Source organism: Chelonia mydas, chromosome 12 (genome assembly GCF_015237465.2).
Source record: "Chelonia mydas isolate rCheMyd1 chromosome 12, rCheMyd1.pri.v2, whole genome shotgun sequence".
Classification (NCBI taxonomy): Eukaryota; Metazoa; Chordata; order Testudines; family Cheloniidae; genus Chelonia; species Chelonia mydas.
The window spans coordinates 4,699,348-4,726,059 of NC_051252.2; the positions used below are offsets into that span (position 1 = coordinate 4,699,348).

At 55.8% G+C, this 26,712-nt stretch overlaps 2 protein-coding genes across 11 annotated transcripts in view; both read left to right on the forward strand.

The window, feature by feature from the left end:
- Positions 1 to 18,649, forward strand: E2F4 (E2F transcription factor 4). The gene is made up of 10 exons (XM_037877770.2): positions 1 to 207; positions 4,980 to 5,089; positions 5,858 to 6,019; positions 6,759 to 6,802; positions 9,455 to 9,516; positions 9,823 to 10,108; positions 10,799 to 10,990; positions 13,356 to 13,403; positions 16,152 to 16,196; positions 16,639 to 18,649. The coding sequence occupies exons 1-10, from the start codon at positions 82 to 84 to the stop codon at positions 16,752 to 16,754; spliced, it is 1,191 nt and encodes a 396-aa protein (XP_037733698.1). The 5' UTR covers positions 1 to 81; the 3' UTR covers positions 16,755 to 18,649.
- ELMO3 (engulfment and cell motility 3) overlaps positions 16,015 to 26,712 on the forward strand; it is a 26,649-nt gene continuing 15,951 nt past the window's right edge. The window contains exons 1-7 of one of the 10 annotated variants that reach the window (XM_043526113.1): positions 21,288 to 21,507; positions 22,415 to 22,419; positions 24,761 to 24,891; positions 25,067 to 25,107; positions 25,645 to 25,717; positions 25,822 to 25,872; positions 26,355 to 26,524. In XM_043526113.1, coding sequence (XP_043382048.1) covers positions 24,814 to 24,891; positions 25,067 to 25,107; positions 25,645 to 25,717; positions 25,822 to 25,872; positions 26,355 to 26,524 — 413 coding nt within the window. In that variant the 5' untranslated portion in view covers positions 21,288 to 21,507; positions 22,415 to 22,419; positions 24,761 to 24,813. The other 9 variants (XM_043526114.1, XM_043526112.1, XM_037877765.2 and 6 more) reach the window with 9 other exon arrangements.

Below are 26,712 nucleotides of genomic sequence, written 5' to 3' on the forward strand. Positions count from 1 at the left end.
TTTTCCGGAGGCTTCCCGTCGTGCCCCGCGGGCGGAAGCGGAAGCGGCGGGCGGACCGGAGGAGCCGGCGCGGGGAGGCAGATGGCGGAGTCCGGGCCGCAGCCCCCGGGGGCCCCGAGCCGGCACGAGAAGAGCCTGGGGCTGCTCACCACCAAGTTCGTGTCGCTGCTGCAGGAGGCCAAGGACGGCGTGTTGGACCTCAAGCTGGTGCGGGGGGGCTGGCCGGGGGGGTCGGAGGGGAGGGGAGAGCACCGGGGGAGAGGCTGTCCTGGGGGGGGGTCGGAGGGGAGGAGAGAGCACGAGGGGGGGAGGCTGTCCTGGGGGGGGGTCGGAGGGGAGGGGAGGAGAGAGCACGGGGGGGGAGGCTGTCCGGGGGGGGGTCGGAGGGGAGGGGAGAGCACGGGGGGGGGGAGGCTGTCCGGGGGGGGGGGTCGGAGGGGAGGAGAGAGCATGGGGGGGGGGGAGGCTGTCCGGGGGGGGGTCGGAGGGGAGGAGAGAGCACGGGGGGAGGGAGGCTGTCCGGGGGGGGGTCGGAGGGGAGGGGAGAGCACGGGGGGGGGAGGCTGTCCGGGGGGGGGTCGGAGGGGAGGAGAGAGCACGGGGGGGGGGAGGCTGTCCGGGGGGGGGGTCGGAGGGGAGGAGAGAGCATGGGGGGGGGGAGGCTGTCCGGGGGGGGGTCGGAGGGGAGGAGAGAGCACGGGGGGAGGGAGGCTGTCCGGGGGGGGGTCGGAGGGGAGGAGAGAGCACGGGGGGGGGAGGCTGTCCTGGGGGGGTCGGAGGGGAGGAGAGAGCGGGGGGGGGAGGGGAGAGCACGGGGGAGGGGGAGGCCGTCCTGGGGAGGGGAGAGCACGGGGGAGGGGGAGGCCGTCCTGGGGAGGGGAGAGCACGGGGGAGGGGGAGGCCGTCCTGGGGAGGGGGGGAGGGGAGGGGAGAGCATGGCGGGGGCCAGAGGGGAGGGAGGGCAACAGGGGAGGGGGCTATCCTGCGGGGGGCGAGAGGAGAGCGGGGGTGAGAGGGGAGGGGGCTGCAGGGGATAGGGTAGCTATTTGTGACAAGGTAGGGGTATCCATGGCAGGGCATTCAGAGGGGGCAGGAGAATATCTGTCCATCGCCAGGCAGGGGGTATCTGTCCATGGGAGGTTGCAGAGGTATCTGTAGGGTGTGAAGTGGTTACTGTGGGTGCTGCTTAGGGCCCAAGCTGTTGTGAGGCCAGGCTGAGATGTGCCCTGTGTCTCCCCTGTTTGGTGCCCTTGGGTGCTAGGACTGGAAGGATGTGCACTGGGGGAAGTAGTGATTAGTGCCATGGGGCTGGGTGCGGGGCTGTGGGGAGAGGGGGGGGGTGCAGGGCCTGGGTGGAGCCCTCGGTATCTGCCATATTTCTAGGGAGTAAGTGTTATAAATATTTGTTTCCCTATCATAAATGCATTGTGACGCAATGTGAAAGGAGTTGCCGCCATCCTTGCAAAAGAGCCAAAACCCTGCCCCAGGAAAACTCTTCCAATGTGCCCTGAAGGCCAACACACCTGGTCTGTGTCCCTCCGACAGGGAAGCAATTTCCAGAATGAAGGGTTATAGAATATCAGGGTTGGAAGGGACCTTAGGAGGTCATCTAGTCCCACCCCCTGCTCAAAGCAGGACCAATCCCCAACTAAATCATCCCAGCCAGGGCTTTGTCAAGCCTGACCGTGAAAACCGCACTGAGAGTCCCATCACCAGAGCGTAATATCCCGGATCAAATCCAGGACCTGCCAGCCCTAGCACAGCAGCTTGTCTCAGGTTGCAATGCAGAGAGAAACAGCACTAAATTAAGCAGGACCCCAACCTGAAAGGGATACATCGACCAAAATCCACCCCTTGCGTTGTATCCGGGACCTGACAGGAAACGAGTGCAATCTGCAGGGCGCAGGGAAAGCGCCGCTAAGCAAGCGGGAATGCAGTTCGCCACTAGCTGAAGTTTCCAAATGATCTTTAGGGCTAGCCCCTGGTAGAGCACTCTGCCTCCTCCAGACTGGAGGTGATAAAGGTCTGGATGCTTGGGGAGGTGAGGAGCAGAGAGGAAATCAGACCATTTCTGGCTGAAGCTCCGGAGATTGCATGTAAGTGATGAGATGAACATGCGTTTTCTCACCTCCGTGACACCAAGCTGCATGTTTATGCATCCCAGAAGCGCACTGCACAGTCTGTCCCCAAAGCTATCTCACCCCACCGTATCCTAGATCACTAACATGCATCTTGCAGCACACTGGTGAGCAGCCTTTTCAACATACACAATTTTGGGGGGCAGAGAGGGAGATTCAATAGGGAAAAAGTTGCTTTGGATAAAGGGAAGCTCAGGATGGGGCCTGGAGAGGGGAGGTAGAACGGGGCGGGTGATTGGAGGGGGTTAAGCTGAATGTCCTTCCATGGTGCTTGGCTGCAGCCTGCCTTCGCAGCCTCCTGAACATCCTCTACCCCTGGGAGCTGCTGCTTGTCATGTTGGTGTGTATGTATGTGGGGGGGGGGATTGGGGTGCTGAAGTGGCATTTGGAGAGGGCATCTGGCTCCCAGAACTGTTGGCACCTATGAGAGGTTACCGACATCCCCCAGGTCAGTAGAGGTGACATCATTTACCTCAGGTGGTGGCCATGGGGAGAAGCACCCAGCAGTGTCACTGTCCTGAGAACTAAGACGGTGGAATGCTCACTCTTCAGAACTGGGCCTCTCTCTGGGTAGAGGCACTCTAGGCAGCTGGATGAATCTCCCTGGGATCCGCGGCATTGCAGTTGCTGCTCTAGGCAGCAGGCATCCACTTGGGAGCTCAGGGAGGGATGACTGAAAACAGCAGGCTTCATAGATCTGGGAAGGGCTGTGGCCCCCTGGCTGAGTTGCCGATAGAAGGAAGCACTTTTGCATCCAGGCGTGGCTAGGACGCAGCAGAACTCCTCTCAAGCTTTGGTCAGATGTGGGTTTTGTTTTCTTTTTTCTGGAAAATGCTGATTTGTCAAAAGCGAAACTTTCCACAGAACCTGTCTGTTTTGAGGAAACTTTTCAGGCAGGTTTTTCAGAACTGGAATGGGCTCTCTGGTCCGAGAGAGGGACCTCAGCGTAGCCAAAACATGGTGGTTAGGACTGAGGTGAATGCCCGAACCACTGGGCTATAGTCATTCTCTTTCTTTGGCCCAGTGAATATTGCATAGAGTTTAAGGCCAGAAGGGACCACTAGATCATTTTATCTGAGCCCTGTCTAGCACAGGCCACCATGCCACGCAGCACAAAATGGAACAGCTTCAACAGATCCTCTCTGCTGCTTTACCCTTCTGTCATATTTGGATCTTACTCTCACCGAGGCTCCACTCGTGGGCAGATAGTGGGAAGTCCAAGTGCCTGTACAGTCTGGGTCCAATGAATCAGAGATGCAAAGTGACCTGACTTCTGTATCCTGCCATCAAATACAGCCCAAAGGCTGTCACTCTCTCCCAGAATTCTGTGGTACCTCCCTCAGGGATCCCTTGAGTCAGATCACAATTACTCATTACTGCCTTTCTGTCCTGGGAGGGAAAACAGAGCTAGGCAAACAGCCATATCTACCTCTGCTGTGGCCTGCAGAGGAGTCATCTGTGCCTTGTACTTTGTGGTATTGAAGGTAGTTTATGGGCAGAGAATTGGCATATGCGCTTTATCCTTGTCCACTGGAGATCTTTGCTCAGAGTTAAGCAACACCGTCTCCATGTCATACCCAGTACCTAAACCTAGGTCTTGTCTACACATGAAAGTTCCACCAGTGCAACATGCATCAGTGGAGTTACACCCATATATATCACACCAGATGTATGTGTTCACACTGTTGACCTCTGTCTGGCTTCAGGCATATGCAGGAGGTGACCAAAGATGTTTATATTCTGTAAGAAAAGTGGTGTGTGTTTGCTTCAGAAATGGTTGGCAAATGGGACTCATGTATGTCAGCATCATTGGAACAGATGAGTGGCGTCTGGAGCACTACTGTGTAGAAAGGTAGTCAGACATGTCTGTTCTGCAATATCCAGTGCAGTGTGGCGCTGGGTTTGTTAATACAGACGTGATGCGTCCACACTGGACCAGCACTGATGTAATACCCACTTATGCGGGATGGGAGCTGGAGTAGATTCCCGTAACAGGTGTCAAGGGACTCATTGTGTCTTAATGTGCTGCAGTTCCTGCCAACTGAAGGACAGTTCCACCAGTGGAACCTTCTTGTGTGGACACTGGGCCCTACATCCAAGAGAGTCAAGGAAATCGGAGAACTTTGGGTAGCACAAGAGCTGCCTCATCACAGCCTCCCTAATCTGCCTTAAAAAAAGAATAGAGCCGGGGCTGAAATTTTGAGGGCCAAGGGGGTGGCTTTTTGTGCATGGGCTGAACAATGCCCATTTGGGAAATGCTGGCAGCTCACCTGAGGGAGGTGGTGATACTTTCTACCCAGCGGCATGGAAGTCAGGTGGAAAAGGCCTGTGGGACTATCCAGTCCATCTCCCTGACCCGTGCAGAACTGTTGCCTTTAGTAGACCCAGGTTCTTCTCTCTCCCCCACACCTCCCCATTCCGTTCCTTCTTACCCTCTGGATTTGATCGGTCAAGGGAGTATGCATCCAGTTTGCGGGTTGCCACACAAAGCTTCTCTAGAACATCTAGCCCCAGATGGATGTAACGTTTATTCCCCTCCTTCCCAACATGGTCTTGTCATGGAGCTGAGCAATCCACACACAGTCTAAAGGAGGTGGCTGGGTTTGGTCTGTGATGGATGGGGTGTTAGTTGGATGAGCAGTTGGATTGTGGGGCAGATAGTTTTAATGGCCCTGGGAACAGTGTCTGATCTGTAATTTGAGAAGTGGGGGGGCACAAAGGAGACGCTGTTGGAAGCAGCGGGGTCTGATCTGTAATTGGGGTGATATGATGTCTGTGTCCACGGGGGGGCAGAGCGGAATTGGGAATTTCTGGAGTCAACTGTCCGTCTCTAATCCCCAGGCAGCGGATACCTTGGCAGTGCGGCAGAAACGGCGAATCTACGACATCACAAATGTTCTGGAGGGCATTGGGCTGATCGAGAAGAAATCCAAGAACAGTATCCAGTGGAAGTGAGTGACCGAGATACTCTGAGCAGTGTGGGAGGATTCTGGGAGAAGGGTTCCTCTCAATGCTCCTCTCACTTTGAGGCCTTGCCCATAATCCACTCCCCATGTTTTCCCCCTCTGAAACGTCCCACCCTTGCTACCGCTGGTGCAGCTCCACCTGCGGCGGGAATGGTGGCAGAGGTAGGAGAACCGTGGCTTCAAGCCTCAGTTGGCATTCTGAGTGCAGTGTCTGCCGGCTGGTTTATGCTAGCACTCCCCTAGCTAAGCCGTGCCAGTGGTGTCTGTGGGGAATTTGAGGGGACCATGCTAGTATAGAAACGGGCCGGGAGCCATTTCTCCAGCGGCTGAGGTATGTAGCTGTTGCTTCGGGTGCATGCTAGCTACTTGCAGGGGCTTTGACCAGAACAGATGCCTCCAATCCTTACCCTGGTGTTGAGAGAGGAAGGATTCTGCCCCTAATACGAGGGTAGGCTTTGACCCTCTTATACTGGAAGGAGGCTTTGCGGGGAGATGGGAGATCTGGGGCCTCTGACCCTGGTGTACTATGGGAGAAGGTGAGGGGAGCTAGGGGCTCTAGGTGTGGTGCTGAAGAATGGGTTTTGCACTGCTGGGAGCTGGTGAGGTGTGGAAGAGCTGGGCTCCAACCTCTGTGTGTCAGGAGAGGGCTGGGAGTGGCTCCTCTTTCCAAGGCGGTGCAGTCAGTGCCCTCTGCAAATTTTATTTTCTCCCTTAATGGGGCTGGGCCACTCATTCCTTTCTCTCTCTGCACAGAGGGGTGGGCCCGGGCTGTAACACCCGCGAGATAGCCCACAAACTCATTGAGCTGAAGGCAGAGATAGAGGACCTGGAGCAGCGTGAACAGGAGCTGGAGCAGCAGAAGATGTGGGTCCAGCAGAGCATCAAAAACGTCACAGAAGATGTACAGAACAGCAGATATCCTTTCAGCACCCCCAGCTCCTGGTTCGGTTGCTACTGCTCTCTCTTCTACCGCTGGGCCTGAAGGGGCAGTTGCCTCTCCTTCCAGTACTAATAAGCTTATATTTCTATAGCGTCTTTCTCATCAAATCCTGCAAAGCATTGCACAAATGTTACTTGCACAGCATCTAGCACAATGAGCTCCTGGGAGTATGCTCATACAAATAGTTAATAATAATAGCCAGTCCTGAATGCATCCACATCTGGGGTGACACAGAGCAGCTGATTAACAGCATGCTGTAACATGACCCAGCAGTATACAACAGCAAGTAAAGCAAACTATCCATGTGCCGCTGCAGGGAATGTTTGGGGAGGCAGGTGTAATCAGCTGGGTTGGAATTTCCCCCGGACCATTGGGGACTGCTCCACCTTTGGGGAAGGTGTGTTGGCATGTTTAGAGATCATTTCACCCAAAAGACCCCACTTCTGGCCCTGTGGTGTCCCCAAGCACCATGTTAAGGCATCGCTTCAGTCCAGACTCGGGACAGAAGTGCCTCTTTCCGAGTCATCGGTGCTACGTTCTCAGGCATGTAGCTGCTCTGGCAGGTTTCCTCTCTGAGCGCTAGCCCTGCGGCAGGTAGACCTCCCCTCCAGACCACTTCAGAGGCTCTGGTGCGGGCATTTAGCTGCTTCTAGGAATTCCATTGTCTGCGTGCAGGAAGGAGACGCTACACCTTTTCTCCTTAACCACAAGAACGTTGGCCTATGTGACGCACGAAGATATCTGCAAGTGCTTCACAGGTGAGGAGATGGTGCCGGGTCCCTGCCTGATCTCCCGTGGCCTGAGGCAGCAGACCTACCTGGCTGTCCCAGCTGTGCTCCCCCATTTCCCAGCAGGGAGATGACAGTAGATCCTAGCTGGTCCCCAAGATGTGCTGTCTGTGTCCTCCGTGAAGAGACAGTCCTGCGTCATCTCCCACAATTCTAGGGTTCAGCTGCCACTAAATTCAAGCTGTATCATTGCGGTCAGAGGAGTTCTATCTGGGAATGGGACTGTTCTGTGCAAGGGGTAGACCATAGAATTCCCTAGAGGGGGCTGTCTGTTCTGTCCCTTTGTATTTGGGGCCATGTTATCCTATGGGGCAAGTTTTTAATTGCAGGATTTCAGCTTTCCTTGACAGGTCATCCCTTCCTAGGGAAGCTGTAGCAGAACCCTCCCCAGGGCTGAGATGTGCTGCTTGCCAGCTGGAGGCCTTTGCATATGACTGAGAAGAGCCAGCATTCCTTTTTCTTTGCCTCATTTGTACAAATAAATGCCTTTGTTTCAAAGGCCCTGGTAGATCCAAGGCCTTACATGATTTCGCCTCCCCCTGACTGTTTGCTCCTATTTCTTTCAGCACTCCTCCCAATCCTCTTTCCTTAGTGCACCTTCCGTTGTCCTCTTTCTCTCTTGACTCTCTGCCTACCTCATGTTGCCTCCTGGGCTTGCAACAGTTTTTCTATTTAGTCACCAAGATCTTTCTCTCTTCTCCTCAAGAGCCACCTCCTTCCAAGAATCTTCTCTTGTTTTCCTTCCAGTAACTTGTGCACAGCAACCCTTGGCTTTCCTGCTGTGCTGTGTCTGATCTCTGACTCCTTGGGGCAGGGATTGTGTAAAGCACCAGGAAAATGCATGGCACCAAATACCTTGTAATCGCATGGGAGGATCTGATGGGACAGAAGTAGACAAATGTTGTGTGATAGCCATTATGTGTGGGAAGCAATTGAGGTGCAAAAGCCCAAGTCTAAAAGAGTTCAGAGGTTGCTTGTCACTCCTGCTCTTCAGGACAGATTTACATCTGAAGCCAAACCTTACTCTACAATGTGAAGGCCTTGCAGCTGGACTCACGATCACTGATTTGTCTTTTTGGGAGCGGATCTGAATTATCCGGCTGTTTTAAAACAGACATCTCAGCCTGTCTCCTCGTGGTATTACAGGGTGATCCCAGCTGGCCTCCAGGGGGTGAAGCTGATCTGTGTAGCCAGAAAACATACCTTAGGTAGGATACCTGACTCTCCACTCTTGGTGATCTTTGGAAAGCTGTTTTGCTGGATCTCTTGTATCACAGCCTTGTACTTCAGGCTGAATTCCAACTTCCATTCCACCTTGCCCCCTTTCCTCAGTAAATACCTTGTGGGCCGAAATTTCCCATGTTTGGCCCTATCCCAAAGGTGAATTTATTTTGAAAAACGGAATGAAAATAGGTTGCTCTGTTTCTTAGACTGAGTGGAAAAAATACCGATTTACCTTATGTCGCTATCTTAAAGTTTTTACTCAAAACTCGAAAAAGATGAAGACACAAACATCACACTTGGCTTGTTTCTTGAGACTTAAAGAACAAGGCAAATTTGAAACACGTTTCAATAGTTGTGGTAACATTGAAAGTTTGGAATTTAAGCATGTACTTTAGGACTCTTCTGTCCATATTTTAATCTGTTTTAAAGATGTATTTGGTACGGATAAATTGCTGAAGATTCCCCACTTTACAAACCCCACAAGATTTGTCAATAACTTTTGTAAGCCAAGTTGCTTTGGGCCAGAGAATTTACAAGGACAGCCATTAATTACCGGGCTGAGATCAAAGAACACTGTTCTTCCTTTTTTGTGACTTTTGGGATTTTCCTCCCTTTTACCTATTTTCATTAATAAACCCATGTGAAGTTAAAGGCAAAAAATGAATTCGTGCCATGGAAAGGCTGACGTGTCAGGCACACAGAGGCTGTGCTGCACGGGTATGAGACTTCTCGTCTTGTTTTCCATGTTAAATGTAAACTTGCATGGTGTTGGTGCCAGCCAGAACCTATTGAAGGTGTGCAGTGTAGCTAAATTAGCACTACAGGAGCAGCAGGAATGTTGGGAATTTCCTGCTTACTGGCTGCATGATATTCCACAAAGCCAGTTTGTTTTCAGTTCATGGGACTAGGTGCACATCTTTGGAAAGAAAGGTGTTAAATGTCTAAGATTCTGCAAGGCAGTGGCATTTCCAGCTCAACACACGCTGGGTATGGGCCCCGACTGCTCCTTTTTTTGGTATCCCTTTCTTGCTAACTTCAATAACTAACATAAACTTTGACCTGAACTTGTCTGTTTCTGGGGTCACTCCCTGCAGCAGGTCTCTATCCTTGCCCCAGCTCCCTTTTCCTCAGGAGACACTCAAACCTTCCTTTCTTGCTACCAGAGTCCTAGCACTCAACACAAGAGCGAGCCAGCAAAAGAGTTTCCCCGGGGCCATGTGTTGGGCCAGTGGTGCATTGTGAAGGATGGATGCTGATTCCCCAGTAAGGCAGGTGGCCCAGCCCTGGTTGGTGGGAGTGCGCAGGAGTTCTCCCGGGAGGGGCTGGTTGAATGACAGCCCATGCTGGGCACAGCAGCCAGAGGCATCCCTTGGAGCGCTGACTAGTTTGTTTTCACAGGAGACACCCTCCTAGCAATTCGAGCCCCATCAGGCACTCGGTTGGAGGTTCCCATTCCGGAGGTGGGTGCTGTGTTTGGGGGGAGGGTGTTTGATCAGGCTGGGATGGAGGTGTCCTGGGTTGGCTGGAGTTACTGGAAGGATATGGGCATTGCTTGCTTGCTGTGCTGTTGGGGTAAGGAGGATCATTCCAAGTGTGCTGGAGTAAGGGTAGCTGTGGGAGGAGAGGGAGCAGCTGTCTGAGGGAGGGAGGAGCTCCTGTAGCATGCTGAGCCATTTCAGAGCACGGACCTTGCCCCGGGAAGCTTAAGTCCTGTTTGAGGACTGCTGTTAATTTTATCTGGGTACTTTGCTCCCTGATTTCCTCAGGGCCTGAATGGACAGAAGAAATATCAGATCCATCTGAAAAGCACGAGTGGTCCAATTGATGTCCTCCTCGTAAACAAAGATGCTTTGAGCTCCCCCCCTGTGGTGCTCCCTGTCCCTCCCCCTGAAGACCTCATTCAGTGCCAGCCAGTCGTGCCTGCTAAACCACAGAGGTCGCCTGTTGCCCACTTCCAGGAGGCATCTGTCCCCAGCAGTACGCACCCGTCCACGCCGACACCGACCAGCACTCAGGACCACAGCCCGGCTGCACAGAAAACAACGAGCCCAGGTGAGCAAGGAGTGGGATGGTGGCCGGGCGAGTGGGACGGTACCAGCTAGGAATGGGGGAGGCTTTTTAGAAGCACTTTGGAGTTCATATGGGAATGCTTCCGAACGTCCAGATACAGCTAAACGTGGATTTCCCCCCACCCCCGCCAGAGTTGTTCTCTAGTCCATTGGATCGTCCCTGCTCCGTCCTACGCCTTCCACGACCAATGGGCAGCAGGCGTATATGGGAGCTGAAGTGCAATGACTAGAGCACTGAGTCGGTAAATTCCAGCCCTTACCTCCTGTTCCCTGGGCTGATTGGGGCCAGGCTGGCCAACCCCTCACTGCAGTGACCCCTCTATCTCCCTACCAGCTAGGCTGGGAGTGTGATGGAGACAGTGCTCTCAGCCAGCAAGATGCCAGCAGATGCTGGGAGCAGTGACAGCCTCTGGGGCAGTAGGAGGGTTTGGGACAGTGAGTCTGTGAGCGCTAGGGACGCAGGCTCGTCCAGGGGGAGTGAGAACCAGACAGAAAGCCCTCTGTCTGTGGACATGCCAGTGTCTGTTGCATTTAGGCCAGGTTTGTTAACGAGGGGGCAGGCCAGGCTCCGCTCTCAAAGCGGCTGGATTTGCTGAGGGCTGTGGCTGCTGCTTTGGGGTCACGTATTCTGGAGTCCCCCTGAAATCCCTGTGTGTGTGTGTGTGTGTAACAGATCGCAGCGTTTCGGCAGCAGAGTCCAAGAGCAGCAGCGACTTCGACCCTCTCAGCTCAGTGGCCACTCCAGCCAGCCAGCCGGCGGTGTTAGATACGCAGCCGCTCCAGTCATCTGCCTCGCTAGACAGCAGCTCCGTCCTGCCCAATCCCTCTACCTCCTTTGAGCCAATCAAGCCAGATCCCACAGAGAGTGAGTATGGCCTTGGGCTCCTGGGGGACTCACAGGCCGCAGGCAAGGGGCTGAAGTGCTGTTGGCACTGCCCAGACGGGGGCTGACCTCTGCTTTGCTTTCTGCTGAGAGGCCTCAGTCAAGCCTTGCAAGCTGGGATCTAAAGGAAGGGGCAGGCAGATCCCTGCCCCATCCAGGGTAGCTGCGTGCATGGTGGCGGCGAGGGTGAAAAAGCTGGCGGAGATGGCTCTCTGGTGAGACTCTGTTTACTGTCTGCATTCTGACGCTGGTAGCAGATGATCTATGACCCGACGGGTCCCTTCTGGACCCCATCTATCCCTCCTGTTACCTGTGGGGTGTAGGGTTCTCCCGAACAGTCCCTTTGTCCAGTTGAGTGCCTCAATCTAGAGGGGCTTTCAGCCATTCCCTTGTGACTGTTCCCTAGTCTGTTGGGAGGGTTCTCCTGGTAACTAGCCTCCCTCTTCTCTCTCAATTTCATCCCATTCCTCAGGGTTACAGTCACACAGAGTCTCTGTAGGGACATTCATCTAAGGTATTCCCACTGCTCTGCTGAGATTAACTCAGAAGCTTGCTAACCCCCTGAAAGATCCATGGGCATCACTTGGCTGTCCTGGGATGGGACCTGCCGGCTGTTTCACACAGTGCGGCAGTGTAAGCTGGAAGTGGAGCTGTATCCCTCTAGGGACTTGAGAGAAGCCGAGCTGGACTACAGCCAGGCACTGCAAACAGCCTGGCTCTGTGGAGAAGGGCTGGGGGCTCTTTACTGACAAGTGGCCCGGACGCTCGTTTCCAGAGCACAGCTCCCCTGCCGCCCTGTGGGGGCGCTGGGGTCACCCCGGGCGTGGAGCTCCTGTGCTGAATCGCTAGCCCTTAGAAACTCCACAGGCTGAGCCGGAAGGGTTTGAAGAGGAAAGAAGAGGGTGTGGCAGGGGAGGCGGCCCATGCTGTTGTGCCTGAAGCAGGCTGAGAGGAGGCGATGGGGAGCCAGGGGAGGAGGGGTGAGAGTCTCCACCGCTTCCATTGATGGGGCTGGTCAGGAGAGACAGGCCATTGCACAGACCCCGCCGTTGCCAGTCCTCCACCCCTGTAGCTCTGGTATTCCAGGCTGTGGCCAGAGGGGGTGCGGGGGCCAGTTGCGAGGGTGCTTGCCTGGGACTCCTGGGGTCTGGGTTCAGTTCCCTGCTACACTAAAGACCGCGTGTGTGACCCTGAGCCAGTCACTCGGCCTCAGTTTCCACACCTGTGTGATGTGCGTGATAGCTCGGCCCTACTGCGCTGGGGTTGGACACGTTCGTTAAAGAATGCGAGGGGCTCAGGGGGCCTCGCGGAGTGGCCCATAGATAGGAAGAGCTTTGCAGAGCGCCTAGCTGCAGGAGCTCCAGAGGGACCAAGGGAGGGATTCCCGGGGTTGGGGTCACACCATGTGACCTGATGGCTCCGCAAACCACCGGTGTGGGAGCTCCTCAAGGTTTAGGCCTTGCTGACTGGGTTTGTGGTGTGTCCTGGTGACTGTAATTGAAGTGCAGGTGGCTGTGGTGAAAAGCATCAGACAGACTAGGAAATTGGGTGGAAGGAGGGCCAGGGTTGGAGAGCAGTACAACAAGGAAGAATGGGGAGACTGAGATAAGGAATGGGTCCAGTGTCTGGCTGTGGAATAGTCTCCAGGGAGCTGCTTGGTTTGCCGAAGGCCAGGCTGGACAGAGCACTAGGTGAGCAGAACTCTGTGTGCTCCTCCTCCCTTTGACGTAGACTTGTGCTCCCGAAGCTGAGCTGATGTTCGGGGGGGAAAACATGTCTTGCCCTCCTGGTTGTGAAGGGAGCCTTGAAAACACGACCCAGGTGTCACTGCTGCAGTTTTGTGTTCATGAGTCTGCGTACAGCCTGAAACAACCGCTCCGAGGGTAGTAAACCTTCAGCTTTTTCGTGTAAATGAAGCTGCTGCAGGGAATGCAGGGCTCCTGGTGCCCACTTTAGGTTCAGCTTGCCATGTTGTCTGGCATTGTCACTGTGTGGGAGCAAGCTGTCCAGGCAGGCAGGGGGGCTAGCTCTCATGGGTCACTTCCTCTCTCGTTTCTCTGAGTCTGGGACCCTCCCTCTACAGCGCCCGTTTCCAAGCAGGGGGTGGTGTCTTCCTCCAGGGATGTGGGTTGGTGATTGCTTGGATGTGTCACGCCCAGTCATGGGAACTCGGATGGATGGCAAGCAGCGTGCTGGGAGAATGCGTACTGGGAAGTGTGCTGGGCCGCAATGGGGGTGATTTGGGGCAGGACTGACGACAGGGGCCCTAGGCGGGGCTGGCGTGTGCTGTTGTATTTCAGACCTTGTATGGCGCAATGCCAACCAGTTTGGTTCATTGTCTTTACAGTGCTGGAACTTCCCAAAGAACTTTCGGAGATGTTTGATCCAACACGAGGTACACTGATCCCTCCCTACCCCTGTTCCCCTCTGCCTGCCCACCTGGTGCTCAGGGCAGAAGGGCTCTGTCCTCCCTCCCTTTCTCAGCTCTCCTCTGCTGGTCCTTGGCACAAGAAGGAGGCTGTGCAGAGGAGTCCCTTCGGGTTCCTCCAGGGACCTGGTTCTGTCAGGCTGATGACTAGCCGTTCCTGCTGCTGGCCCCTGCCGTCTCTGTGCTTACTAGGTGCTGAGCGACCTCTGCTGGAGGCCTCTGGGATGACAGCTGTTAATCTGTTCAGACTGCCACTGTGTATACTAGTGACCACTGCTGCCAACAAATGGTTATTGCTAGCGTGTCAGGCATGGACCAAATCTCCCCCTCGACCCCCACCCCCTTACTAACGTAAGAGGGTGCCCTGGGCTCCCCTCCTGCCTAGGGTGACCAGACAGCAACTGTGAAAAACGGGACAGGGTGGGGGGTAATAGGCGCCTCTATTAGGAAAAAGTCCCCCAAAGTGGGACTGTCCCTTTAAAAATGGGACATCTGGTCACCCTACTCCTGCCTGACCCCGTCTGATCTGAACGTCTGGGACAGGGTGATAAGACAGACCCTGCTGGTATTGTTGTGCGCACAGGGCTCGCGTATGCAAATAATCTATGGAGTGGGGGACCGGCCTAGACTAGATTCTGATCTCTGCAATCCCCCCCAGTGCGTGTACTGGTGCTGCTGAAGACTGGGCATGGGGGTTTGTGGCTCTCAGCTCAGAGGCTGTCCAGTTGGCACCAGGCTTGGGTTAAAAAGCCTGGGGCCATTGGCTAATCCCCCGCAGCGCTGAGTGATGCAGCTGAAACAATAGTACCAAGGGTGAGGAACGTGAAGAAAGTCAGTCTAATGTAGGCAACGTTGCTGGTTCTTCTCACTGGAGCTGCTCTCCTGAGCCCCTGGCATGGCGCTTCCGAGCCTTGCTCTGCAGATGCCAGCTGGCCTGAGCACGTGCCACTGCTTTGCAGTGGTGGGGCATGACGACCAAGTGCAGCACAGAGAGAGTGTCCCGCTGCCATTCGGCAGGTCACCGCACAAGAGCGGTCTCCCCGGGAAGTGCTCCACTCGCCCTCCCAGGCCTGCCTGCCGGGCGGGCTTCAGTGACATGTTGTGAGCTCCCAGGACAGACTCTGCCGGCGGCCCATGAAACCCTCTGTGCTAAATGTCCAGCACCCCCTCCGTGCTTTGGGCTCCCACCGCCAGAGCATGCGTGTGACACAGGTGAAATGCAACCAGGTGGTAAATCACGCTGTGCCGTATGGGCCAGACGAACAGCTGTAGCGCCCCAGCCTGCCCTTCCTAGCCCACTGCTGGCAGATAGTCAAGCATGTGTGCTGTGCCGGTACACGGTGAGCACCATACCAGTGCCCGCAGTAGATGAGTATTCCCTGTTCTGTGCCCCAGATCCTGCAGGGAAGGTAAATGCAGCAGCGGGGGAAAGGTGCAGTTTTCATAGTCCCCATGCAGTTGACCTCAGGGGGCTGCTGGTGAGACGTCCGTAGAACAGTCTCTTTAAAAACAGCTGGTTTGTGCAGCGTCCAAGCATAGGGTTTGACTTGCGCAGTGACTACAGGATCCAGAGAGATGGGGCCAGCAGCAAATATCCCTCCGACCCTCGTTTCTCTGCGTTCTAACAGTAACATGGCCTGGGTGCTGGCTTGGTACTGAGGGCTGCACGGTTAAAGTTCCTACCCACTGGTGTGCAGAGGAAGTACAGGAGTCGTCCTGTTTTTCACTTTATATGTGTAGCGTCATAGCTTACCGTTTGGTTTTCAAACATCCCACCAAGTAAGCAGGATCTTGGTAGTGCCCGTGTTACCGGTGTTGTAGGAGACTGAACGACGCAGATTTTATTTCATTTCCCCTTTTTTAAGGAAAAGGGAAAAAATCCTGCATGGTTTTGGTTTTGCAATTCCCTCTTCACCATGCTGAATTGGCTTGGGGAGGGGCAGTGCTTCTGCAGCTGTTTGCAGACCATCTTCTGGGGAGCGGGGAAGCAATGCATCATGGATGTGGCTTTCCAGGAGTATTGATTGTCCTAAGGGCTAGTTGGTAAAATCTCTTTTTAGGTGCACATGGGCACAGCTTAAATCCAAACCTGTTCACGTTTTGATGACTGTCTTTGTTAATGGAGAGAGAGACAGTGATCAGACGTGTTTATAATTGCTTAGTTTTTATTTTTAATCTCTCCCTCCCCAGTAAATCCCCTGCCCCTACACATGCAAGCAAAGTCACCTGTCCTCAGTGAGGACTGCGAACTTGCCAAGTTTCAGTGGGCCAACTTTAGCCACTTGCTGCAGTCTCTTTTTAAAGAAGTGTTTGGAATATGTGCATTACTGGTACTGTCCCAGACCCGGGCCAGCTGGGGGGCGCTGTCGCAGGGACGAGGCCCAGACCTGGGCCAGCTGGGGGGCGCTGTCGCAGGGACGAGGCTCAACCCACAGTTTGTCATGATGGAGCAGGCACAAGAATTTTGCAGGATTTTTTGGCCCATTTGATGCCTGCTGACCACCCCAGTTTCCCTCTGCCACGGAGTTAATGGCTCGAGTCCTGAGCTCCTGTTTGTCTGCTCCAGAGCTACCTGTAGTTCAGGTCTGCGATTTGGCTTCCATGATACTGGGAGGAAAGAACTCGGGGGAGGGAGGAGGGGAAGGGTATTGAGGAAAAGCAAGACTAGGCACTGCAAAGCAGAGTGTGCCCCTCAACCTGCTGTCTCCTCCCCAGAATGTATGAACTCCGAACTGCTGGAAGAGCTGATGTCATCCGAAGGTGAGTTGCTGGGTTTTGTTGCCTCTGAACTCTTTGGGGCTCGGGGAAGGAGGGTGGCTGTCGTTTGTACAACGTTGGGCATTCAGGGGCAGCCCCGCACTGTCTTGCGCTCAGACTCTGCCCTCAGCGTCCTCCCCTGAGAAGGGGGGAGGGATAGCTCAGTGGTTTGAGCATTGGCCTGCTAAACCCAAGGTTGTGAGCTCAATCCTTGAGGGGGCCATTTAGGGATCTGGGGCAAAAATTGGGGATTGGTCCTCCTTTGAGCAGGGGGTTGGACTAGATGACCTCCTGAGGTCCCTTCCAACCCTGATATTCTGCGATTCTGTGAGTGGGATGCGTGAGCTGAGGTCTCCCTGTGACAGGGCTTGGAGGCTCCAATCAGGGTGGTAGGTGGGATGTTCCTAGGCTTGTGAACAGTATGACCCTGCTTTCTCTTCAACAGTATTCGCTCCCTTGCTCCGCCTCTCCCCTCCCCCTGGAGACCACGACTACATCTACAACCTGGATGAGAGTGAGGGCGTCTGCGACCTCTTCGACGTGCCTATCCTCAACCTCTGACTCCCCGGTGCAGCGGCCGGGCTGGTGAACGGACTGTCTTGTAGCTGGCTTTGGAAAGTCTCACTCTTCGGATTCCTTTTGTGCTAGTGCTGGATGAGAGTCAGAGGGGCTCTTGGCCGGACTAGAACCAAGACGTGGACTTGCGGACTGGGAGCCTCCCCGTAGCGTCTCTCTTCTGGCGTGTGCAACATGGGGTCCTCGAGTTACCTCACCCTGCTGCATCTCTGTCTCTCCACTGGATCCTAGGCCTCTTTCGAAAGGCTCCGTGTTTGAACCTTCCCCGTAAAGCTTTGCCCATGTGCCTCTCAGAGCTTCCTCCTATCCGCATGCCTTGGATTTCCTGCACTTCCACAGGCACTTTGCATCTCCTAGGCATCAGCTGCTAGACAGCGTCTTAGTATGATGGTCAGCTCCAAGCCCAGAAGTAGTTAGCTGAGCCTGTCTGTGTGCGGCAGCCTCGGCCCCTCTCCAAGCAGGGTAGTCACGCTTGGCTGTGAAAATTGGCCCTGTGAGCTCTGGTGCTCAGTGACTCCAGCTAGTTCATTTGACAAGTGAAAAGCAATTGGCGGCTGAGCTGAGTCATGCATTCTCTCCCCCCCCCCCCCCCCCATTAGGCCTTGTTAGTTAAACCTCTGTGCTGATGCATGAAGAGGCTCCGTTCGCACTCCCCATCCTGGAGCTGTGCTGAGGGGCCATTTTTTCTGACATCTGGGAATCAATCTGTCCTCCCCGCCTCGCACTTGAGCCTGGGTCGGTGTGGCAGGAGGCGGAGGTGGACCCATTCGGTAGCACTTTGCCATGACAAGCTGGGTCTGTTTTGCTGACGTACAGATAGCAGGGTCCTCTGAGGCAGACCAAGCATCTGCTCCAGGGCCGGGCTTGCCAGTGTGTTAGGGGCCCTTCCCCTGGGGCCCTATGCCTTTGCTTTCCATTCCTGATCTGGTGGCAGGGTGCTACCTGGTGTGATGCTCTCTCTGCGTCTCCCCCCTCCCGCCCAGCTTTTCCTCATCACTTGTTAATGGAAGGTCTCCTGTAACTTTTGGCAATTTGAGGTTCTCTGCCTTGCATGCCTCTGAATTTTGGTCGTTGGAATAGAAAGCCCCTCTGCAGGTGGTGCAGTCTGTCTCTGGGTTTGCACTGTGTTTGCCAGGCTCTACCTCGCCTGATTCTGGATTTGAGAAAATCTTCGCTTTGCACCTTTCTTGAACATCCGACTGCAGCTGCTCTCCTGCTTCTGCTGGCCGCAGAGCTGCTAACGCTGGGGCTGGATCTAGAAGTGCCGCTGCCCTCAGCAAACGGGCTATCCTCTAGCAGCTGTCAGCCCCCCCCCCCGCAAATGGCTGACTGCTCCCATCAGCCACCTGGTCCCTCTGTAGGACAGAGCTGGCCCTGACTGCTGCCCAGCGAGAGGGAATGAGTCGGGAGATCCCGTGTGGAACAAGCATTGGAAACCCTAGAGGAGCAGGCTGGGGCCAGGGTGTCTCCTTTTCTGGTTCAGCTGCCAGCAGTGAGCAGCTAGCACTGGAGAGAGAGATGAAGGTCCCAGAGGGACAATAGACCTCCAGATCCACATGCATCAGTTCCTAAACCTCTCTCCTCTTTTGCATGGGAGCTGCTTGGAACCTGGGGGGCCAGGGTGTGCATTAGCCTAGACTCCATGGCCTTTGTGAGTAGCTAGAGTTCTCTCTGTACTGCCTGGCCTTGCTCTCTCCTTCAAGCTGTTGATTTCTTGCCATCAGTTAGATGATGTTTGGAAAAGATATTTAGTGAGAATTTACGGTAACAAATGAACTTGGATTCGTATATAAAGATTATTTTTATACCTTTTGCAGCAAAAGAAAATTGCCTGTAATATTTGTACAGTTTCTCGGAGTGAATAAACTGAACCTTTCAGAGCCTCCTGTCAGCCCTTGAGCACAACCAAGCGTCGTCCAGTTGGCCATTTCTGCATTAGCCGCCCTCTGGCTGCTTTAGCAGGGTGTTTGGCTTGCTGACTTGCACGCCTCGAGACACGATGCCCTCACGTCCAGGGGGCTCCTGGTCCTGCCGCTGTTCACCAGCTGCGTCCGGTCTATAGTTGGGGTTAGTCTGAGCATTTTAGAGTTGTCAGTTTTGTTTGTGTGGACATATCCACCGGTCGGACCAAGAAATGAGGAAATCCTTGGCTGGGCTGGGGCCTGTGTCCCAGCTCACTCCTGGAGCTCTAACCATTAGGGACAGAGGCCAGCAGGGCCATCTTCTGCGCATGTGCTCTGCCCTGCACACCTGTGCGGAGGTGCAGTCTGCTCTGTGTCTGGCCGTGGGAGCGGGGGCTCGAAAACATTCAGTTTAAGGGCATCTTATCTGGGTTTAGCCTCTCCTGGCTCTTAACCAATGGAAGCCGGAGCTCACTGGCCTGCTTTATGCTGAAGAGCCATGTACAGGTAACTAACTGGGTATGGATCCACCCTCCCTTCAGAGCTAAGAGCAGACCTTGGTCCTGGGCCATGGGGAACCTGTTCCCCCTTCCCCTCACTAGGGCTGAGTGCTGGCTAATGGGAGCAGGCAGCAACTGGCACATAGGTGGCCATGAAAAAGGGGGTCCTGAGCTAGTCCCTCTGCCATGGGGGCTGGGGCAAGCACCGTCCCCCCATGGTCTTTCCCTGTGGGGAAGGGGGTGGAGGACTGAGCCACAGACAGGCCCATGGGGAGCCAGGGCTTGGCCTAAGTGCTAGGGCTGCCCCGGGATGCTCCCTGCCACCCCCACGCTTCCCTTAAAGTGGGTTTCCAGGGCTGGTGTCAGTTTGCTACTGTTAGCAGTTACTGACATCAAGGTATTCTCTTGCTGCCCTGTCCCAATTTGCTACCTCTCACCTTTCCCTATCTTCTGTCAAATTGTGGTGGATGGTGGTTCACCTGTCATAGAATATCAGGATTGAAAGGGACCTCAGGAGGTCATCTATTCCAACCCCCTGCTCAAAGCAGGACCAATCCCAACTAAATCATCCCAGCCAGGGCCTTGTCAAGCCTGACCTTAAAAACCTCTAAGGAAGGAGATTCCACCACCTGCCTAGGGAACCCATTCCAGTGTTTCACCACCCTCCTAGTGAAAAAGTTTTTCCTAATATCCAACCTAAACCTCCCCCACTGCAACTTGACAGGACAAGGAGAAATGGTCTCATCTGCTACCACTGAGAACAGTCTAGATCCATCCTCTTTGGAACCCCCTTTCAGGTAGTTGAAAGCAGCTATCAAATCCCCCCTCATTCTTCTCTTCTGCAGACTAAACAATCCCAGTTCCCTCCAGCCCCTAATCATTTTTGTTACCCTCCGCTGGACTCTTTCCAATTTTTCCACATCCTTCTTGTAGTGTGGGGCCCAAAATTGGACACAGTACTCCAGATGAGGCCTCACCAGTGTTGAATAGAGGGGAACGATCATGTCCCTCGATCTGCTGGCAATGCCCCTACATATACATCCCAAAATGCCATTGGCCTTCTTGGCAACAAGGGCACATTGTTGACTCATATCCAGCTTCTCGTCCATTGTAACCCCTAGGTCCTTTTCTGCAGAACTGCTGCCTGGCCCCCCGGGCCCTAGTCTGTAGCAGTTGGCTACTGTAGACACACAAACACACAGACATTTTTGTACTTTGGACAAGCGTACAGCGTTAAACCTCAGGCATCTTGTATGTAAAACCTTGAAGGGAGGTATTGTTGTTTCTTTGTCTCTGTCCATTGTAGATGAGGCCATGGAGTGAGTAAAACAGTTAATGCACACCAAAACTACTGCAAAGCATTGTAAACGGTAGACGAAATACTGACGGATACCTTTTAAACACAATCTATGAGGCAGAACATTTACTGTTGTTCCTTATATAGACACTGCACCTCTCATTGTCAGTGTTACACATATTGAACAAATTTTCAACCCTTTGATTTTGCCAATACATAGTCAACTTGTGGGAATGAAGATCATTGAAATGTATCATAAAATATGTAGCCTACATCAAAGGCTATGAAATTAAAATATGCATTTAAAAATATGAGCAATTCTGTAGAAAAATCAGTTATTTATGTATGCAACAAATAAAGTAACAGAAGAGTGAAGTGTACACTTCAGTGGTGGCAGGAGGGGGATTACTTACAGAAATAAGGATTTTTAATAAGTTACGGGGAGAAGGGGAATCACGTTACTGGAAGTCCAACACAGTATTATAGGATTCCTTGAGGGAGGTAACAGCAGAAGTATGAAAGCTTGTGTCGCCTACAGGCTCAGAAACAAAAAGGCAAATTAAAAGAACCCAAACTGTATTTATTTCATTTAATTACAATCAGGTGCACAACTCCTGAGATTTGCAGTCTTGAGGTTACTTTATTGGGGGTGGGGGGGGGGGTTGTAGATCTGTATTTAGTAAAAATTACAGTAGAAATTTGCCATGGAGAAGCAGCCTTTAGTGAATATTTGAGAACCGAGGTTTACACACAAGGGATGATGTGAAAAAACACGGGCTGCTGCTGGAGAGAAAGGTAACAACAGCTGACAAAGGCAACAGATCCCCATGGGGGATCAGAGGAAACTGAAGAAGTTTCGGCAGGAGCCGTGGAAGGCCGGCTGCCTTAAAGTCACCTGATCCCAAAGAATAAACTTGGGTGTTGGAAAAAACCGAAGACAAAGGTAGCCTTAGAAACGTGTATTGCCAGACGCACGGGACGCGCGGTCCGAAAGGATGGACCGAGGTACGGCTGCGGACGCTACCGGCGAGGCGAGGCGGGTGAGGATTGAGAATACCTTTCGCGGGCCCATCTGCGGAGCGAGGCGGCCCCTTGAGCCCCGCGGAGCAAGTCTTCTTCGGCCCGGGAGCGCGGCAGCTCCAGGCAAGGGGCGCAGGGGGCTCCAGCGCCAGCCGGTCGCTCACAGCCCACGGCACCGTCTCAGGGCGGCGCGGGGGCCGCAGGACACCGCGGGGCCCGGGCCGTGAAGCCGGGGCTCGGAGCAGGCCCCGGGGCCGGTGTGGAGCCGCCGGCGGCCGCTGCGCGGGGCCGAGGGAGGGGAAAGGCTGAAGCGCCCGGAGGGAGACGCCCCGCCGGGGCGGCGCTGCGGGGCCGGGGCCGGGGCCGGGGGAGAGGCGGCGCGGGGCGGACGGGGGCCCTGGCGGGCCGGGGCTTCCCGCGGGGCGGACGCGGCTCCAGGGCGTCCCGCCGCCCTTAGCAGCGAGGGACGAGCCGGGTCCGGGCGCGGGGCGGCACCGCCTGCGGGGAGACCCCCCCCGCCACCCGCCCGCCCCTAGCTCTGCCGCCGGGGCCGGACCTGGGGTGACTCCCGCGCCGGGTCCCCCCGCGCCGGCTCCTGCCCCGCCCCGAGGGCGGGGACACGCGGCCCCGACCCGGAACTGCAGGCGGCTCCGCGGGGTCCCCGGGCCGGTGAGTGCGGCGGGGCGGCCCCGGAGCCCTGCCCCGGGGGCCCGAGGGGGCGGGCCGGGCGCCCTGGCCCGGGGTGGGCCGGGTGGGGGCCCGAGGGGGCGGGCCGGGTGAGGTCCCTGGGGTGGGGTGCCCTGGTCCAGGGGTGGGCCCGGTGAGGTCCCTGGGCCGGGCCGGGTGAGGTCCCTGGGGTGGGCTGGGTGCCCTGGCCCAGGGCCGGGCCGGGTGAAGTCCCTGGGATGGGGTGGCCCACGGAGGCAGGGCGGGCCGGGCCAGGTGAGGTCCCTGGGCCGGGCCGGGTGCCCCTTGGCATCGGGCACACCCGCTGTTCCTTCTCCCTTGCTCCATGGCAGGTCCCAGTCTCCCTCCGCCCCTCTCCCTTCGGGGTTGGTGGGTGTAGCTGAGCTGGCAGCCCGAGGCTCGGTTGTCCGGCCTGGCTTGCCTGGCCCACGGCCGACACGCTCCGGCAGCTTCAGCCTGGCTCTGTGCCAGCCGTCCGCTCCCAGCCAGGTGCTGGAGCTAGCTGGGCCTGTCCGCCCCATGGCACCTTCCGGCTTCCCTTTCCCTGCCCGCTGCGGCCGCGCTCTGCGTTGCAGACACACCGGTTATGTAACCGGAGCATAACTCAGCTCGTTGAGCCGTCCCGAAAGGCCTGCAGGTGAGCTTACAGCCTCCAGCGTGGCAAGAGGCTGGCAATGGGTACGTTTAGGACGGGCTTTCGGGACAATACAGCCACCCCCTGGGAAGAGACAACGCGAGCGACCTAGAGAAACATTACGCAGAACACTGCAGAGGAAGCCACATCCGTCAACCACCCGCTTGGAAGCCCGGACACACCGGCAGGAGACCAAAACGCACGGCGAATGCCGGCGGACGCTCTGAGGGCGTGGGAGGATTTTAAAAAAAGAAAAAGACCCCTAACTCTAACCCCCTCCTCAGGCTGGCTGCCCAGCATCTGCTGGCTTGCGCTCAGTCAATTTAAACACCGCTGGTAGGAAACGAAGGGTACGTCTACACAGGGGTAAAGAACCCGCCGCTAGCCCTGGGTCAGCTGTGTAGATGCTTCAGCTGGAGCTCTGGGACCCTGTGAGGGTGGAGGGCAAAGCCGCCGGTAGGAATAAACAGACTAAGCAATTGCTTAGGTCCCTGAGCAGCTCCGGGGGGCCCCCAGTTGCTTTTCAAATGTGTTGGGCGGGGGAGGAAATATTCCTGCTTAGGGCCTACAATGGGCTAGCCTGAGCCCGAGTCTCTACACAGCAAATTTTAGCTCCACCTTGTGAGCCTGGGCCAGCTGCGGCCGCGCTGTGGGCCTTTTAGCTCTGTGTAGACCTATGCTAACAGGCTCTTTGCCGGAGAGGATTTTGCTATCTACCGCGCTGATCAAACACCACAAAAAAACCCGTATCAAATCCATCGATCAGCCATTCGCAGTGAAACGTGGGTTTGCTGAGCCCTGTTTGACGATCGTTGTGGGTTCCTCCTTCGCTTTTGCTGCTGCTCTTCCTTTTTTCCCTTCCTGGCTGCCCTCCGCTTTTTCTTTCTCTTTCCTGAAATAGCCTGGTGTCTCTTTTCTTGCAATCTTCAGAGCCAGCTTCCTCTTTTCCCTTTCTATGCCTCTTCCCACGCTGTACACTTTCTACCTTCCAGGTATTTTTCTCTCTCCCTGTCATCTGCCTATCAAATCCTACCTGCCTCTCCTACCCGCTTGGATGTTTTACCAGAGCCCTGCTGAGCAGATGACTAACTCTGCTGGCTGCAGGGTGATGGTAAAGCTGGGGGGTGGGGGGTGGGGGGAGCACTGATCAGGGCAATTCTCTGCCCCTCTCTCTGGCTGCCGCCTCTTTCTGCTACTTTACCCCTTCTCCAGCCTTTATTTTTGAATTTCCCTGCCACTGCCCGTAGTTTCTGGGGCCTCTGAATGAAACTGACTGGATGCTTTAGGGCCAGCAAAAGAGCAGTGAAAGACTGGTCAGTTCTTACTTGGCTGCAGCTTCTGGACTCTCTCGAGCCACGGCTGAGGCGGGGGAGTAGACGGAGGGCATGTTGACACTACTGAGCTGATGCTGAAAATGGCCCCCTAGACGTGGCGCACGTCCATGGAAGGGGCTTTTCTGCCGCCGTAGTGACTTGCCTCCCCGAACGACGTTAGCAATGCCGACAGAAGCGCCGTTGTCCTGCATGATCAAACGCAGGCTGGATTGCGCAGGAGGGGATGGCGCTCGCCCGAGGGCATGTTCTTCTCACCCTGGCTGAGTGGGGTTTTCAGGCTGTGCCCCTGGCCGTAGCCCCTGATGGCCCTTTGCGTCGGCTTCTGGGTGGAGAGCTGCTGTTGTCCCGTGTGCTGATGGCTCAAGGTGGGTGTGGGCTGCTCCCATCTGACCGGGGTCCCGCTGGTCTCCTGCCCAGTGTAGGGGGTCTCTGGAGGACTGTAATTCTCTGGTGCATTCATTAAGCCTTTGTTCATCTTCACCCTGCCCATGTGCATTCCCGGTGGTGGGTGTGGTGCCACCTGGCGCACTTGAGGGTGTGCCAGGCCCATGAGCGTGATGCACGCGGGTGACTTCTGAGTGGTCATCGCGACTGAGTGCCCCCCCTTTCTCTTTCAAGAGTTGCTGTGTGGGGCAGGGAAGGCTCCGAGCGGGAGCCAGAGAACCGGGACCATGCCGCCCCCCAAAGACGTGGTGAAAATCGCCATTCAGATGATGGGAGCCATCCCGCAGCTCATTGAACTCAACCAGGTAACGTCCTGCCTCCTGGAAGGCCCAGCTGGCGTGGGGGGGGCTCCTGCTACTGGAGGGGAGCCCGCTGCCTGCTGGCAGGGCAAGGATGTGTCTCGCACGGTGCGCTCGGGTGCCGTGCCAGGGGGCGACGCCCGGGCCACGCTCCCCACACGCTCTTTCTCTTTGTTTTCAGGCCAAGCCCCTGGCTGCAGTTGTGAAGGAGGTTTGTGATGTGTGAGTAACTCTTCTGTCTGCTCTCTAGCCATGGGCACAGTTTGGGGGCCACTGTCCAAGGTTGTGGTAAAACCCACCTGGGCAGCTATGGGGAGTCCATGGCCCTCCACTTGCCCTGGGTGGGGGACTGGGGTGCCCGAGAGCAGCCTGTGTCTCTGTCCCCCAGGGTGCGCCACCCCGGGCAGATGCAGAGTCCAGGGCTCTCTGGGCAGCTCTTACCCCAGCCCCGGTTTCCGGCCAGGCCAGGGGGCAGAGCCTTGAGGGAAGGGGAGGAGCAGGGGGCAGGGCCCTGTGGCAGGGGTGGTGGTGTGGGGGGGGCTCCAACAAATGTTAATCCACCTCTGTTGGAGGACCATCTCTGAGAATGAGCAGGCCCTTTGGGGGATGTCTTGCCCCTCCCGCAGCTCTTTGGCTGGCCCCTCTGCTCCCCACCCCAAAGCACGTGCCCTGCCCTCGGTGCAGCCGTGTGGCACGCCGGGCAGTCGGCAGGCAATGAGCGTGGGCGGAAGGTGGAGACCCAACTCTCTCCCGCTGCAGGTGGAACCTGGGGAACGCCGAGCACTACGCCCTGCAGTACGTGGATGGGCAGCAGACGTACATCACCGAGTCGGTGAGTGGCTGGCAGCACGTGAGGCTCTCGCTGGCTGCTGGAGCCCTTTGGCCCGTTCTGACCTACAGGTTCTTCATCCCGTTTTCTTGTCTGTCTCGTCATAGAACCGTGCGGAGATTAAGAATGGGAGCATTCTGCGGCTGACCACTTCTCCGGTACGTCCCACCCCTACCTCCTTGGCCTGCTCCCCCTGCTCCAGCCTGTATTCTCCTCCCCTTTTTGTGACTGGAGGGTCAGAGCTAGACACAGAGCCTGCCGCTGGCTCCCTGTCAGTCCCACGTGCCTCGGTTTTCCCAGCAGTAACGTGGGGATAAGGGTGCTGATTTATTGCAGTACAATTCCAGGGGAATCAGAGGCTTGACTAGTGTTTGTAAAGTGCTTTGAGATCCCTGGGTGGATGGTGCCAGGCAGTATTGCTGTTGCTCAGGTCTGGCTTCCCGCTTCAGCTCCCGCCTTGGGACTGCTCTGGTCTGACCCCTCTGTAGTGTAACCGCTTCACCCAGGCTCTCCCTATGGGATTGTCCTGGCCCAATTTCCCCCTCATCCCGTTGGGATCCCCAGTCCCTGATGTCCCCTCTCGCTGTTCCTGGTCTCATGCGGTGGGATGACGCTGGTCTGACGCCTTCCTGGCTGGCAGGATCAGGAGGCAGAGCGGCTGCACAGCGGGATCCGGAGTAACAACCTGGACGTGAAGGCAGACTCCCTGAAGAAGCTGGCGAACCTCTCCCGAGACATCACCTTTGCCCAGGAGTTCATCAACAGGAACGGCCTGAAACAGCTCTTCCTTATTGTGGAAGAGGGGAACGAGTGAGTGAGTCGCTCCTCTTTGCCCCCCCAACATCCGATGAGTTCTGCGCCCGCTTTGTTCCCCTCTCTGTGCCCATGTGCCTGGCTTGTCCTTTTCCCCAGCCCTCTCCCTGGCGAAGCTGTGCAGCCAGGGGCGGGAGGGTGCCTTGCAGTACGCGCTCTGCAAGCCTTGCACACACCATGCCGCT

What these genes read in the sequence shown, in the direction of transcription:
- E2F4 (XM_037877770.2), top strand. Translation starts at nt 82, where the DNA reads ATGGCGGAGTCCGGGCCGCAGCCCCCGGGGGCCCCGAGCCGGCACGAG. An exon ending in GCGTGTTGGACCTCAAGCTG is followed by an intron (nt 208 to 4,979) that starts GTGCGGGGGGGC and finishes TCTAATCCCCAG; the next exon opens with GCAGCGGATACCTTGGCAGT. An exon ending in TATCTGCAAGTGCTTCACAG is followed by an intron (nt 6,803 to 9,454) that starts GTGAGGAGATGG and finishes TTGTTTTCACAG; the next exon opens with GAGACACCCTCCTAGCAATT.